Source organism: Ptychodera flava, chromosome 21, assembly GCF_041260155.1.
Source record: "Ptychodera flava strain L36383 chromosome 21, AS_Pfla_20210202, whole genome shotgun sequence".
Classification (NCBI taxonomy): domain Eukaryota; kingdom Metazoa; phylum Hemichordata; class Enteropneusta; family Ptychoderidae; genus Ptychodera; species Ptychodera flava.
In genome coordinates this window covers 21,575,917-21,593,191 of record NC_091948.1, presented here as the reverse complement: position 1 = coordinate 21,593,191, position 17,275 = coordinate 21,575,917, and the positions used below count along the sequence as shown (strand labels likewise).

The following is a 17,275-nucleotide window of genomic DNA, read 5'->3' as shown; positions in this document are numbered from 1 at the left end:
GAAATATGGCACTTTAACACGCTCCACGTTGCTCTTGAATTAGGCTCACTGTCATAGTTGATGGTATGTGTATAATGGATGGGGTCTGTTGATTTAACCACGGTGGAGTGACCTTGATTTATTGCACCGTCTTCGGTGACCCCTCTGTGCGGCAGATATCTATATTGTTAGGTTATGTATTCGTCTTCTTCGCCATGAACCCAAGGTCGGACGGTCAGTGAGCGTGCGGAAAGTGTGGAAAAGAGAAATATCATGGCACGGGGGTTTGGTGAGAGGGCAAAACTGGGTCGGCGAGGAGCAACACAATTGCAAAAAGGTGCGACATGTGCATAAAGGCGGGAAAATTCAGGGAAGAGCGGACCACCAGGCAAGGTGCAGAATGTCGGCTGTAGGTTGGAGAGAAAAAAAAAAGAACGGGAAAATTGAAAGGCGAGAAAAGGAGAGGGAGGCGGACATGCCATAGTCTGTGGGGGAGGGGGGGGAAACTAATGGGCAAATAAAATGATATGGGATAGAAATCGATTTCATAAATGTCTGACGACCAGGGTCATGTTTATGTTCAGGAAGTTACGTCATAAAATTTGATATGCGTAAAATAGACGATATTTTCAATGTGAGGGTATGTATCTGTTTAGATCGGATCCATCTTATAGTGGTCTTTTGATTTGGAGACATGTAATAAAATCGTTGTTTTATTCACAGATATCATCACAGTATTATAATCTTAACTGTAGCTTTGAAAATGGCTGTTGGAATATGAAAATGAATGTTGAAAACCTGATGACAACAGTACATCACTGCGAGGAATGGCGATATTTTATCATTGCTACAACATTACGCTCGGAATTCAGGCCTACCCTCACTACTCATAATACACGCCCGTACATTTTCACTTGCTCATCACATCTTCTATTATTATCGGGGGTTGGAACAAATCCATTACAGTGTACAAGCTCGAACTTTGCTTTACTAGTAGCCGTCACCTGGAGTGCACGTGGCGCGCGGCCTGGCGCGGCATTACAAGCACTTTTCATCATCAGGTCAAAGAGGGTTAAAATACACGGATAGAAGAACGTGAGGTCACATGTAAACGAGTCAAACAAAATATAGTGCGATAAACGAGAATGCTTTTTTTTATTTCTTAAAATCATCAATCGTCATATTTGGTTTAAGCGGGTTTCGTTTTGCCAGTCCATTCTCGTAACTTAATATCGATTTTAATTTTATGATAATTTTCTCATTATCTCATGTATCGGCCACAATTTTTTTATGGGAAATACATCCTCAAGTGGCTTCAGAAAAAAGTTCCGCGATCAGCTTTACAGATAGTCATACACTAGTCGGGTTAAGGTCAAGCTCAATGGAGCGACCTGGGTTCCTTATCAATCGCAGATTATGGTTCAGTGGCCCAGGCGCAGGGGCACATCACCGCGCAGACATACATACAATCTGGAACATTTATAGAAGTTGACAAGTAATATAAGATACATTTATGCGTCTAGACATGCCACGTGTAGTGTCTGTTTATCCTCTGCCATTTCAAAGACATTGAACAGAGTTTCGACTTGCACATCATTAGCAGAATCACATATGAGCTATCGTCTCCAGTTTGTGAATTACACTGGTTGAACATTGAGGGCGCTCGCCGAGAAAATCGTGCGCAAGCAAACGCTGTGAAGAGAAAAAGATTTAAAAATTTTTAGAGGTACCTTGGTATTTCATCGGAAAATTGATAATAAAGTGAAAATTGACAACAGTAAACTCTCCACTATCTTAATAATTTAACAAGCAACAACCAGATCTCAATTTGTGAGAGCATATGTTGAATTAGCCCAGCGTTCTGTGCCAGTGCTGTGTGTTCCCGACGTTATACGCCCCCCCCCCCCCCACCGTAGGAGGCCATGTAACGCCGGGAGCACACATCAAGGTACGCAGGGCTAATGTAATTGCAAGTCACAGGAACACGCAAGAGTGAATGTTCAAAACAGAATCTTCTTAAAGAAGTTCTTTGGTACAAAATTTAATGTAACATGCAGAATGAAGAAAATATCCTCTTTTACGAAGAGTGATTGTGAAGTAAGACAATAAAGCCGAAATATTTCTTGGATGATATCAGAAGTGACAATACTTAAATAATGTGTACAACAGAACTAAATTCTATCCCGACTGACGACTCATTGAAAACCCACCAAACTGGAGAAGTTACGATTTACAGAACTATTGTGTGACGAATCATTGTACTGGAAATTGGTTGACAAGAAATGGCATGAAGTAAAATTTAAGGTGTAAGGTCAAACAAATGACTGAAGACCTAACCCTTGCCGCCAACAAAAAACCTCTTTATTCAGTCCAACAAGAACTGTTATAAAGATGGATGCTTTAAATTGGAAGATATTCCTTCAAGGCCTAATTACACAAAGCATGGCCAAACTTGCACTTTAGCTTTTGCAAAGTGTCATATTTCAGACCAAGAAGGAACCGTTGAACACAATTTATTTGTGCTTTGCCAGAAAACAAATATCGAACAAAAACACCGACATAAAAGACACAAAAATATAAAAATGATAGCAGGAGTTGAAAATGACAACAATGCAAGTTCTAGTATGATGTACTGTACCACTTGAGACGTTGATTGATATATATGTACATGTATATATATATGTATATATATATATATATATATATATATATATATATATATATATATATATATATATATATATATATATATATATATATATATATATATATATATATATACACACATACATACATGCAACTTAACTGTAGGTAGTGAACCTACACTGCTACCTAACAAGCCAATCACAGCCAATCATTTCGTTAGCATTTGCGCCACCAACGGCTGATTCAGGACGATCAGCTGGTAGTACATTTAGTATTTAGTTCGTTACCCCGCAGGTTAAGTTCCCCCGATCGAAATCATGGGTACATGAGTCAGGACAGCAGATTAAAGACGAAGCAAAGGTCAGTGAGTGCCATGCTTTGATAGTTTGCCTTCGAGTAAGGTGTCAGTCGTTGGCACAGAAATTTGGCTACTGTCACTACAATCAATCAACATGATTTTGTCTGGCGTGAAAGTCGTCGAGTTCGCAGGGCTTGCACCAGGCCCCTTTGCAGGAGTGATATTGGCCGATTACGGGGCTGACGTCGTTAAAATCGAGAGAGCCAACAGGCCATCAAATTTGGACCGGGGAAAGAGATCGATTGCCTTGAATCTGAAAAAGAAGGGAGGCGTGGAGATTGCGAGGAAGCTCTGCCAACGTGCCGATGTGATAATCGAACCCTTCAGACCAGGTAAGTCTTGGATTTGGAGCCTAGCCGGGGGCCGGAGGCGGATAGAGTGCTAGCACACGGACTCGGGGAACGTGACCTGCAGCCTGCAGGTTGTTTTGCAAATTATTTGGTAATATTGAATAAGTATTTCACGGTCTTCTTCGCCAAAAGTAAAATTGCTTCAAGTAAAAGTTTATGATGTTTGTAAGGGACCGTTCAGTTTTCGTGGAGGAGGGGCAAATTCTTGCCATTGGTTTTATGAAAACGATGCATCCCCTTCAGACGTGTTCAGATTTTTCCGTTTTATTTTGACATTGTATCTGAAATCATCCATTCTATTTTTACGTTTAGACAAAATCATATTTAAAGTACCTTCAAACTGGCAAACTGTTTTCATGATTATACTATATGTTAGAATTGCAAAAGTATAGTGTTTATAATATATCAAGTCAACATTCTTTACTGCAAAGTTCACACTTTATAGATCAACACTTTTTTAAAGTATAAAATCTATATTCAGGGTCAGCCAGCAAAGTTGTTTGTGCAAAATGTTATTCATAAAGTGACGTCTTGGTAGGCAAGAAAACTTTCTGCTGTATCGACAGGTGGGAAAGCAATTTTTTCCTGGATTAGCGAGAAGAGAACTGAGGAGGGCAGGTAGTTCTTCCTCATGTATAGTGGGAAGGGAAATTTCATATCCGCTGCTCAGTTGACAACCCAGAGTATGATTCGGTTGTTTTCTTAGGTTTACCACTTGGCAGGGAAAAAGGATGCGGCCCAGACACAGTTATGGGAAGTATACTATGCTAGGTCTCAGTGTGGCATGGCTACGGTATTTGTTCTCTTCAAAGACGGTCCCTCTATCACCTGGGACCATGGTTCAAAGAAACAGTGGATGAAATACTCTTGATGGCCTATCAGTAAGGTAACCTGGTATTACAGAATTATTGGTGCTACCTCATACAGATTGTAACCAAGTGTAACATTTTACTCATACAGGTGTGATGGAGAAACTTGGACTTGGCCCGGATGAACTCCTGAAGCTGAATCCAAGGCTGATCTATGCACGGCTGACAGGCTTTGGACAAAGTGGCGAATATTCTCAAATGGCTGGACATGATATAAACTACCTTGCAATGTCAGGTTTGCAAATAACACTTACTGTATAATCCTGTGTCAGGCCAAAACATGAATATTTAAATTTGTTTCTGGTCATTGTGACCTTATCTGTTTTCCCTTAGTTATTGTGTTAGTCAAAATCATCCCCACTGTGTTCTTTTACAAACAGCTATCACTTGACATCAACAAGAAATGATTTTTGAAATTGTATCGTATCATAGAACGTAGTACCTTCTCCCCACACTCACAAAATCCTACAAAGAGAGAGATTTAGTATTTTGGCGTCGGTTATATCAGTGGGTATAATGGTTTCAAAACACAAGTCTTATTTGCATGCAACAATAGTGCAGCCCAGAAATTTCTGCAATTCGAAAGCATACATTATCCAGTATGAAATTCATTTCGACTTCATTGATGCCAACTTGAATTGTATGTTAATCCACCGGACTTGGGAATTTTGACCTTTGTGTTAAGCCAGTCAAACTGTAAATTCAGAATTTTTGAATTATTAATCTGCTATTCATTCAAACAGAGCAACTTCAGTGAAGGTTGATCATTATTACAAATACTAAACATATATACAGACTTAAGTACATCATGATTGAGCTTAAAAATCTTCTATTTGAACTCAAAAAGTTAGTGTGCTTGAACCTTTTAGAACTGAATGTCCTTGCTGAGTTCAGGGTGGCATTTGAATTTCAGTAAAGTGTCTCTTAAAGAGGATTGTTATAGATACATCTAGGTAACTGTGCATTCAAAAATTGAACTCAACTTGTGAAAGATTGCATTGAATGCAGTTTTCATGAATATAACCTCCTTTGGGAGAGTACATCTTCATGTTTTAAGCATTTTACGGTGGCCAGGTCTTCTGTCAAAACTCGGTCGGCACGGAGAGAAACCTACAGCACCATTGAACCTGATAGCAGACTTTGCGGGAGGTGGACTGATGTGTGCCATGGGAGTGCTGCTTGCATTGTTAGAGAGACACAAAAGTGGTCGTGGCCAAGTCATCGATGCCAGTATGGTAAGTTAATTGTCTTGGAAGTGAGAGCAATGTTGTACCTTTTTTCCAGGTTTTATTGGTTTTCCTGTTGTCTGATATAAAAACGGTGAAAGCAGATAGTTTCTCAGCTGTCTATGATACAATACAAAGTGATCCCATTGACAACCTGATGAAAACAGTTAAAAAAGTATTTATGATGCTGAAATCATGTACCTGAATTGTATCTTTTGATAACATGAAAATTTTATGCAAGTTTGAAGGCTGTTCAGGGGTTTCGTTAAAAGCCGGCCACACCAGCCATATGTCCGGCTGTAAGGCGATTACGGCCGCCTGTTATTACCTAAAAATCATGTAATTTTTGTGCCGCTTACAGGAATAAATAGCTGGTAACAAACAGCATATCGGCAAAAGTTTACAATGATCTGTATCCTTAATGCTGAATTACTGGTTTTCAACACTTTTGCGAGGTTCAAGTTTTTAGTGAAAATTTTGTGTTCGTTCGCTCGCATTTGTCGATCGCGCGATGCCTCGCTAAGCTTACAGATGTAGCACAGTCACCTGTGATCGGTCTATTCCACTTGGCGTCTATGCCCCCATAGACGTGTGTATATATGCCTGAGAAAAACCAAGTCAGGAAACCAAACGGCTATTTCCTATTGGGATTATGCCACCATGTCATCTTCAACATTCGATTTTACTGTGAAAGGTAGCAAGTTCGTCTATCATGTAACCGTCGATCGTTCCCTATCATTCTCAAAATTCATACCTGGTACTTAATTTGCTTCAAAAACACTCGTTTCGTGTGATTTTCGGCCGAATTCGATGGACACATTGCCAAAACATAAGCGTGAACGACATTCCGACGTTTGGCGGTAGGCTGTAGCACAGTCGTCATACACGGCAATGCAGGAAGTTGGGATGGGAAATGGAACAACCAGCCATGGCCGCTATAGGCCTGCACGTATCGCTAAAGTTCGAAGACGGCTTTCCTGCACCAAAAGCCACAATAATTCATTCAATAAACCAGCATCGATGGCTTCTAATACATCTCTGAATTCAATTCTTCTATGCTTTTTGTGTTGAAGACGATGCATTTTTGAGTATGGTTTCCAAAAAACGAACACTTTCATAAAACGAACACTTTTTTACAACAGGTGCCGTTGATGATTTCAAAGTAGATCCAGGCTATCTAAATGTTGGTCCCTGATCGTTTGAAACATGTAAATAAAGTAGAATGTGTCATATAACCAAACATCCACATGCTCGGCGGTTGGTATGGCTTGGCCCCCTGTAATTTTCATATGGCCCCCTGTATCAAAATTTAATGAAACCCCTGCTGTTGATGAACTTTATACAATTTCAGAAACTTATCATTTTCATTGAATTATTTTTATTTATTTATTTATTTCGAGAGCCAGCTCATACACCAAAAAATGTACAGGAAAAAAAAGGGGGGACACAACTATAAAAAAAACTAATACATAATGGAAATGTAAAATATCAGACAGAGAAAACTTTAAAAGCAATTAGAAAACAGTATTTTCCAGAACAGGCTACCACACATAATAAATGTATTGATACCAGCACCAATAAGAAAATTTTCACTGTTCATCAACCTCATATAAAATTTGGACTTTAAAGTGTGCTGTTTACTATCGAAAATGTGCATTTTAGCCTAATTTTACACCTTCAACATGTAAATTGAACAGTTTTATTGTCATAGAGAGCTTCTTCATATCCTGAGCTTTGGGAATAATAATTGGTTGTTAGGATTTCTTATCACAGAAAATTAACTGCAAGAGTCTGAAACAAGCGTAATATGTTGAGAAGTTGGGTTCAAAAAGTCCTTGGCCTTGGAGTTGCATTGCATAGAAAGTATGGCATTTTAAGGGTTAACATGCGCTAAATCATCTTCATCAAAATTGAATTTTGAGAGCTTTTTTTACAATATCCATCACTGATTGGTAGTCCTTGATATGGTAGTGTAACATTGTATCTGTGCAACGTCTTCTGAACAAGTCATTTTGATATCAATAGTCACTATTTGAGCTCACAATCGTGTACGGAGTTGGTGAAACAGATAAAAAAGCAGTAGGGCTGTTTGCAGATGACATTTTTCTCTGCAAAAATAAATATTTGTCAGCATTTTTAGATTACATTTTGGGAAATTGCTCATTCAAGAAGGACAAAAATACAACTTAGTAGATGACTGCTAATGATGTACATAAACACTAAGAGGCATATTAACAGCTCAGACTACATGTTGCAACAACAGCCACACATGCAACACTGATAAAATGTTTCTCCATTTCAAACAGCGGTATCAGATGATGCCCATGTGCGGCTGTATTTAGTGACACACCTGTAATCGCCATTATGTTTTTGGAGATGTTTGAATTCATTTGATGGTCCAGTTAGTTCTAAATTTTGAAAAAACTTAAAATCACAAACTAAGCTGGGAGCTGGAACATTAGTAAGTAAGTGACATTACGGTGTTGAGGCAGACATGTTTCTTGCTAGACTATTATCAATCATAACAATTGTAACCTCGGAAAGCTTCTGCTTGTATCAGGAAACGAGTTGTGAGAAATTGAATTCCTTGGATAGTGCCTAACATCCATTCTTTGCAACTTTCATGCATTAAAGCCCCACTAGCTGTAACTTTTAGTATTATTTTTATAATTTTACTTTCAAACTAAATTTAGTTTGTGAGAATGTACCTATTTAGGTGTGTGATACACTTATTATTGACTACCTGCCAGGGACTGTATATGCAATTTTGAACAAGATAAAGATTACACTCCGACATTAAATTGCAGCCCCATGTGGAAAAGCAAAAAACGTGGATACTGTGCATATGTGCACTGAAATCTTCACATAAACTGCACAGAGTAGTCCAATGTAATGCATAGGGGTGAATGTTTTCAACTGTGACATTGTATGTTCTGTTTCCTTTGTAATATTACCAACTTTTGAAAATGGCGGGAAATCAAAATGACTGTTAAACTTTGAATTCACTCGTCAAATGTTTCACAAAGGAATGGTTTCCTAATGCAGTAAAAGCCCACATCCCTTCAGAGGGTAGAATTCAGATAAAACCAGGAGAGAATAGGAAGATATGTTGAGGTCAACAATTTGCAAGAGTTACAGCTAGTGGATCAGATATTGACAATATTCATAGAAACAAGATGTTTATGAAATGGTGAAAAAATGATGATGCTGTGCGAATTTGTTTATCATTTTTAAATGTCTTCTTGATGTGAAGTCAATTCCTAAATGTCACCTAACGACGGTGAAGCCACTATGTTGTGTCAAAAATTCAAGCAAGCAAGAAAAATTATGTGACTGATCTTTGAAAATACTGGGATAAATCGCAAGAAGTAATTGAAATTGTTTAAAGTAAACTGTTGTCCAGGTCACTGCACTGGCAATATCCCATGATTCATTTTGATTTGTAACATTGAAGATTCCTAAGGGAAGTCTGCTGTGTCTCCCATGTACAGACAACTTAACAGACTAGTTTTAAAAATTTTGAAAACGTACTCTTAAGCACACAATTCTTTGAATGATTTGGAAAGTTATGCTTGATTGAGAGAGGAGATAGCATTTTTGTAAAAATTTCCACTGATTGTGTCCTCAGCTATACAGAGTAATGTGTTGGAAAGTAGGGAGACTAGTTGCACCTGTTTTATGAAACAAAAAGGTATTGATTTTTTCTTATGGAAATGACGAATGAAATTTATAAGCTAACTTTTCTCAGAGAATGACCCCTCCGGTGTGTCCATAACTTTTCCAAAAGTATTGCATTTGTAGTACCTGCAGAATGTGACCTTTATGATTATTAGTCCCTGCGGACGAAGTCCGGCGGGGACTTATAGATTGGGTCCCGTCCATCCGTCCGTCCGTCTGTCCGTCCTCAGCTGTTTCTCAGACACAGCAATTTTGTTCAAACTTGGCACAAAGGCATAGCACTATGACCTACGGATGCACATCGATTTATTTTGCGATACGATTCAATATGGCCGCAAGGTGGCCATATTTTTGCGATTTTTCATGTCTTTGAACCATAACTCAAACATCCTTGAACCGATTCTGCTCAAACTTGGCACAAAGGCATAACATTATGGCCTACATATGCATATTGAATTATATTGTGATACAATCCAATATGGGCGTGAGGCGGCCATTTTGTTGGAATTTGCATGTCTTTGAAGCTTAATTCAAAGGTCATTACACTGATTTTGTCCAAACTTGGCACAAAGGCATGACACTATGGCATACATATGCATGTCGAATTATATTGCAATACAATCCAATATGGGCGTGAGGCGGCCATTTTTTTGCAATTTTTCATGTCTTTGAACCATAACTCAGACATCCTTGAACAGATTCTGTTCAAACTTGGCACAAAGGCATAACACTATGGCCTACATATGCATGTCACATTATATTGCGATACGATCCAATATGGGCGTGAGGCGGCCATTTTGTTGCGATTTTTTCATGTCTTTGAACCATAACTCAAACATCCTTGAACCGATTTTGTTCAAACATGGCAAAAAGGCAAAGTACTATGGCATACATATGCATGTATCAATTAACCTTGCGATAGGAGCCAATATGGCTGCAGAACTGCCATTTTGTTGGAATTTTGCATGTCTTTGAAGCTTAATTCAAAGGTCATTACACCGATTTTGTCCAAACTTGGCACAAAGATCATGCACTATGGCATACATATACATGTCAATGTACTTCGTGACATGTTCCAATATATTGCCAGATTGTCATTTTTACCCAATATCGCTGCCAGATGGTCATTTTTGGATTTCTTCATGTCTTTGAGGCTTAATCATATGCAAATATTCCTTATCCAATGTTGTTAAAGGCGGAGCCTCCCTTTAAAAGGACGTGAAGCTATGGCGGCGTTCATTGTGTAAATGGACACCAAACAGGCAACATGCGGGCACACGCTCCAGAAAATGCCACTTTTTTGTTTTCCCCGGCTGCAAAAACACAGACAGACTGCCAAGCGGTCAGCGCGAAGATGCTGCCGATCGAACTCTGTGGTTATATTCAAAGTCTAACGCGACTGGAAGACAATTTTTTAGGAAATTCGAGCATTTGTGGTGGGGAATCAATGACCGTTGGCAATTTGAACCGACCGTCAATCAAAAGCTTGCATAAACTCTGTTTGCAGGATTAGCAAAATGTGACAAAAGGTTGAGATCAGTTTGTGTAATTAATGTAATAGAAATCAAACATTGTACTGGCCAAGTGTTTGACTGGGAGGAGAACTCCACTAATGCGAGAACCTGGGATTGAAAAGTGCGGCTTTAAGACTTGGTACAAAGATAAAGTACTATGGCATACATATGCATGTCTACTAATTTTGTGCTATGATCCATATGGTCAATAGACAGCCATTTGATTTCAATTTTGGTGTGATTTTTTTATGTCTTTGAAATAGATCACTGTCCTTCGATGGACTGATTTTGTTTAAACGTGATATGGCTGCATTCTTGTGCACATTAATTTGTTTCATTATGTTATCCGAAATGGCTGATTACAACAACATACCCGATCCCATACCATTTCTAAAATTCCACCAAACCATGTGTATAGTATGTGCCATCATGACACTAGAGGCAGTGAGGGCATCGTTATGTGTGATGTAATCAAAAGTTCCTTCAATGGTCATTACCGGCAGAGATGGGTCAATTTTATTGAACGTTCCTCAGATTACTTTATTATGCAAGTCACAGGCCTGATGCACCCGTTGCATCAATGTCATTCCACAGCTACCTAGACCATAGCTACCTAGACACCAAAGATTATTACAAAATGGACAAGCGGGGACTGTGTCATCAACGATGACTTGTTTCATGATTATTTGGAAATTTTTCACCAAAATATCAAATGTACTTTTATTAGATATTATTAAACAATTATTTGGAAGCGTCACATTATTGATTATATGCAGAGCAGAAGAAGTTATAAGAAAAGTAACCTTCATTGGTAAAAAATCCAACAGAATTTTTGGGTAATATATTGAGCTGTGCAATACTTAAATTCCCACTTCTCCTTCACTTTCAATAATGGAAAGTTGCCTCTCATCTCTTACCAGGTTGACGGATGTTCCTACATCGGGACATGGATCTACACGACTAAAGATGCCCCTTATATTTGGCCGTCGGAAGAAAGAGGGAAAAACCTACTGGACACGGGTTCACCGTTTTACGACACTTATAAGACAAAAGACGGAAGGTACATGGCTGTCGGAGCTCTTGAACCGCAATTTTTTCAACAACTTGTCAAAGGTAATTATTGTCTGCTTAAAATGTTTGTTTCTTTGAGTTGGGAACTCTGTCAGGTTTTCTCCGGTGTTCATTTAGCTTTTCATCGGCAATTTGAATGTCTAAAAATTTGCATTAACCTCTGCCTGGCCATTTTCATCATCATTTATTCATTTTTTTCATGAATATTCATAACTGTGCTTTACTACTTTCATCTTTCTGGAAGACTTCATGGACGATTGTCAGTAGTAACTCTCAGAATGGTGCTCTTTTGAAAAATTGTGTTGAGAATTTAAATTTTGTTGATCTCTTTAAGATGGTTTGTGAAATATATCAACAGTGTGGTGTTATGTCATTCAGATCTGTTGGACGTCATTCAAAGCAAAATGTTGATGCTTCACTGCCCGCACATCAACAGCTGCAAACAAACTTACCTTTCTGCACAGTCCCAGGTGATATGAATGAATGCCCATGTGTATGGCAAATTAAAAACTGAAATTGAACCGGTGTCACCTGAGGGTGTTTGTGCAAAGAAAAGACAGCATTTGATTTGTGCCGCATCTATGATTTTTTTCAATGAGCAAGTTGAAAGCACACATGTGTATCATAGTCTCAAGGCAAGGCTAGCTTGTCCGTCCTGCAGTCTTGCTTTGAAGACGTTTCCAAGGTCCACAAGCCAATCTGTTTTTGTTTGGCTGATTCTGTTGAATTGCTGAATGAAATATGATTTGCCCATTATTAACGAAACATCTTGCCCATGGCATCCATTGTCAGCACGCAGTGCAAAGCAGATCCTGTTTTTGTCCCTTGCTGTCTGGCCTTGATGACATTAAGCAGAATTGATATAATGAGCTATGTGCATGTGTTTGCCAAACACAAGTAAAGATTTGTAAGTTAACAGAGCTAGTTCTCCCCCCCCCCCCCCCCCCCACTCCTTTCAGGTTGTAGCAGTCCTTAAGCCATACCTAATGCTGACATAGACATCTTGCTTTGCAATATTTAATTACTCCTCTAATTATTGCACACGGCACTTAACGTCACCAAGCCTGTGTTTCAGGCTCCTTGTCCAGTTTCATTCACTGTGAACCACGCTAAGTACCGTAGTTGACAACTTATGAAAAAAAAATGAGTTATTAAAGGACTGGAGTTAAACTAGGATGTCATTTCTTTAAAAATGATAGGAATAATAAATTATTCATGATCCCATGAAGTGATTGAAACACTGTTTTGCAATCTGAAACACTTTTTTGGAGTCAACTATTATTAAAAACCTGTTTCCTGCCAGACAGTATCACTTCCCCATCTACCAAGTCAGTAAAAAGCGGTATTGAGCCAAAACTATATGTATTTTCATCCATTAGGCTTGGTCTGTTATAGCAGCTTAGTCCACGAAAACCGATCAATAGTACAGTATGTGTTTTCAGGGGCCTTCAAGTGTTCAATTTTATGTTAAAATGTACCATACAGGATCTGTAGTTTTAACCAACTTGACCTGAATGTGAAGTATGAACTTGGCAGGATAAGGCTTTGAAAGGGCCAGTAGCTGTATCTTTTTGCGGTTTTTTCACTACTTTGTCTTGTACATCAACTACAGTTTCTTGTTCTACTCTCCGAAGCGTGTCAAGATACACAGTATTCAGCTTGCAAACTCAGCCCCCACATGTGTATTCTGTATTGTAATAATTGATAGGTGAATTTTAGTCCAGATTAGAATTCAAATGTAAACAATAACAATGCATTTTGAATGTATAGACGCTACGTTTGTAAGCTAAATAGTTGGTGTTTCAACATGCGTGTGGATAACAACAAGAACATGAAAAACAGAAAAGTAAAATAGTGGGGGGAAAAAATCAAAAGTTACAGCTATTGGCCTTTTAAAGTTATTTATACTGGTAGAATCTATTTTGTTCAGCATAAAAATGGCAGTACAGTTGTTAGCAGCTTTATCTGTCTTCCCAGTGCAAGCTCTTTGTGGAAAACATTAAAACTCTACACTATGGCTCAGCCACAAAATCTTGATCGTTTGAACTTTGAACCTTGACCTGTAAACTCAAGTGCATGTGCCAGTATGGCCCATACTGGCACATGCACTTGAGTTTACAGGTATGGGAATACTCAAGATCATCTTTTTTTCTCATGTGAATAACTTCCTTTTCAAATTTCTTACAGGCCTTGGACTGTCAGATGATGCCGACATGCCAACACAAGTTGAATTGGATAGATGGCCGGAAATGAGGAAAAAGTTTACTGAAGTGTTTGCTTCAAAGACACAGAAGGAATGGTGCGATGTATTTGACGGAATCGATGCATGCGTCACGCCAATACCTACGCTGAATGAGGCAGTGGAACATTCACACAACAAGACTAGGAAATCATTCTTGACTGATGCAAATGGGCAGCAGGAGCCAAGCCCAGCGCCGCGGTTGCTACGGACACCAGGGGTGGACCATGTCAGGCCGAGTCCTCACTATGGTCAACATAACGAGGCGGTGTTGCTGGAGCTGGGGTACACAAAGGCGGATATTGAACAGTTTTCTAAAGATGACATAATCTTGAAGAATAAGGTGCAGTCTTTGCTGTAATCTGTTTGTATCAGAACATGACGTGCTTACTCCATCCCCAAGATACAAGTTACCCCAGTAACGTGCAATCATACAGTGGATATCACAAAACTTAGAATGGAAATTATTACAGGAAAAAAAAATCTCCTACATGCTACTACAATGATTCAAAGATGATTGTGAGACAGTGACCGCATGACAGAACTTGATATGCACAATCATTGCTGCTATCCCAAAATTTAGTATAATGAAATAAATAGAAATCTTCTTCAGAAAAGTGAAATCTGGTTTTCCACTTTTGAAGATTGCTCTACTACAGAGTAAATTGAAGAGTTGGACGGCCAAAATTCAATAAAGTTTATTGTGAACATTACATATTGCAATTGTAAAGCAACTTGCAAAAAAATAAATTAGATATTGATTATAGTTACTCTTACGCTTTGTATTCTTATGTGTCAGTGATTGCATCAGCCGATATCAGAGATTGTATTCAGTGATGATTTTATCTGCGTTTCTCACTGCTTGTTACAAATTTTGGTGGAAAATATCTAATGAGAATTGGTCTTGCACTGTGAATAAATCAAAAATCTGACTCATAGCAATGTGTCATTTATGGCGTTTATCCCAAAATATTTGTATTTTGACTTTTCACCACTGCGGTTTACAGGTGGACTGAAACTAGAATTAACTTGAAATTTGATAAATTATGTCGTCACATTTTCAAAAAATATTGAGATGCAACTTCACTAATGCTTGTCATCCTGGCTACAAAAAAGTTATCAACTGAAAATTTTGTCTGTCAAAATTTACATTCTTTTGAGATTTTTGTGCAAAAGTTGTGAAAATCAACTTAAAAATGACTCTATTGTACTGTTTTTATAAACTTTAGCTCCGTGTAACAGAAGTTGCTGTTGAATTCAAACTATTGCAATCCGCCCTTTGGTGTGTTTTGACCCAAGCAGCCCGTTGAAAATGATTGGACCTAGCAATCTTTACGGTGGGAGGTGCAGGCAAGCTAAAAACTTGCATCTAACAGCATTTTCGTCTTTGCCGTAGAACAATAGGAAAGCATTGAACTACTCTACTTTTCTTGACAGGTTTTTGCAAGCCTCAGTGCCCTAAAACTTCTGTTTTTAAAAGTTAAATTTATTCCAACATTAATAACATGGAGAGTCAAATATACAAAACGGTAAATGTGAAAAGTAAACAAATAAAGCACAAAAGATTGGCCTCAAAAAGTAACCACTTACCTTGGAAGATGAAAGAAAATATGTCTGTAAAATTATAATGTAATACAGGAATGCATTTATGGCACATTCTTTGCCTACAAGTTTAAGGGGTGACGTCAAAAGTTTGATGTCAGATAAAAAACTTAATCTTTTAGTGGGGGGGGGGGGGGGGGGGGGGGGGGGGGGGGTTGACCCAAAAAAGTTTCTATCCAACAAATCGATTTAAGGTAAAAATTGCCAGGGAATGAATATTTTGAAAAAAATACAGCAGAAATGCACACTTTTGTGTTGAAGCCAGTGGACAGAGTTTTTGTTTTATTAGCAATATAACATGTGGACTGCACTTGCATGTAACTTCACTTAATTTTAAGTTTGATGTTAATATTGTCCTATTTACATTGGATGATACACAAAATTGACTGACCCGTAGCTTCACCGTACAGAGAAAGAACCCGGCAATAGGTTCAATATAAGTCAATTAAGTTTCTAGGGGAAGGGGTTGAGGGAAACTTTGGGATTTACGTTTTTTATCCTACATTGAACTTTTTATGTCGCCCCGAACAAGGTTTGAAAATTTCGCCACAAAATCATTGACTTTATCGTCAGCCATGAAGATAGATAGCATTTTGGTTGCATATGGTAGGATTGAAAAGCAACTTAAATCCCATAAAAAAAAACTAAATTTCCTATATTTCAAATTGTGGTATTTCACATGGTATGTGTCATATTGACCTGGCACTAAAATCAATTTAAGTGGCGCCCTCTATAGTTTACTGTTGCTATGCTTTATTTGGCGTGTAATATTGAGGCACCACACCTGTAGAATATCGTATATATTTTAACTGCATCATGCATGTACAAATACTTCAAACTGCAAAATCCTTTGGTTTTTTACAGTTTAGTAGATGTTGTTGGATTTCGATTACACTCAAACTGTTGAAAATTAAATGACTTCCTAATGATGTAAAATCATTTATAAAGCTATATTGAAAAGGGCAAATGCTACAAAATGTCAGCCAGTGCATAGCCTGGAATATTAAATATTGTGTTTCAGTTACATTATGAACAGATCTAACCCAATTTCCTTGACACATCAGAAAATTTTTGATCTTTACATAGTGCAGAAACTCTACTGGTTTAGGGATGCGTTTGACAATATTCCCTAGAAAGTGGAGACAGAAATAATAGAGTATATTTTCCTTGCCCAATGCACCTTCAGTATTTTCAAGCGTACAAGATTTGTTGCTGTACTTCTAGTCTTGTGGATTCACAATTCAACGAGAGCAAGTTTTGGATTTTCCCTTTGGAGAATGAGAGTATCTGTGTTCATTAACATGAATACTAATAAAAAATATATTTTCAAGTATCATCTAGTTTTTCTATCGACAGAATGTGAAAGAGCACGATCAATAGCGAAAAAGGAAGCTGGCTGGAATTGTGAAAGAAAATGCCATCCTAATTTTTGTATTCTGTTTCTGTTGACATTATACTAATGTCCATGCTTCTCCATAGCAACCAAGGCAAGTATAGACGATATAATTAGCTGTTCATCCTTTTTATCCTTTTTAATCCTATTTTTTGTATAGTAGTCATATATGTATAATCAAAACTGAAATTTGTATCACAAGGGAACCTTCCTGCAACTTGCGTCATTTGAAAACTTCAAGACAAAAAAAGCTGACAGATGCTTCAACCTTCACAGAAGTGCTTTAAAGATTTCTCAAGGAGCGTGTGCATGTATTACGTGTCGTGACAAAGTGTCAGACGACACACACA

The 17,275-nt window shown here is 38.1% G+C and overlaps 1 protein-coding gene across 1 annotated transcript; it reads left to right on the top strand.

Annotated features, from left to right (window-relative positions):
- Positions 1-2,895: 2,895 nt before the first annotated feature.
- Positions 2,896-14,868, top strand: LOC139121719 (alpha-methylacyl-CoA racemase-like). Its single transcript, XM_070686837.1, has 5 exons — positions 2,896-3,315; positions 4,294-4,437; positions 5,277-5,437; positions 11,541-11,733; positions 13,879-14,868. Exons 1-5 carry the CDS (start codon positions 3,078-3,080, stop codon positions 14,289-14,291), a joined length of 1,149 nt encoding a protein of 382 aa, XP_070542938.1. The 5' UTR covers positions 2,896-3,077; the 3' UTR covers positions 14,292-14,868.
- Positions 14,869-17,275: the final 2,407 nt, after the last annotated feature.

Bases quoted from the DNA above. Each gene is read 5' to 3' on its own strand.
- LOC139121719 (XM_070686837.1), top strand. From the start codon at position 3,078: ATGATTTTGTCTGGCGTGAAAGTCGTCGAGTTCGCAGGGCTTGCACCA. The intron at 4,438-5,276 runs GTTTGCAAATAA...TACGGTGGCCAG, and splicing joins AAACTACCTTGCAATGTCAG to GTCTTCTGTCAAAACTCGGT. The intron at 11,734-13,878 runs GTAATTATTGTC...AATTTCTTACAG, and splicing joins TTTTCAACAACTTGTCAAAG to GCCTTGGACTGTCAGATGAT.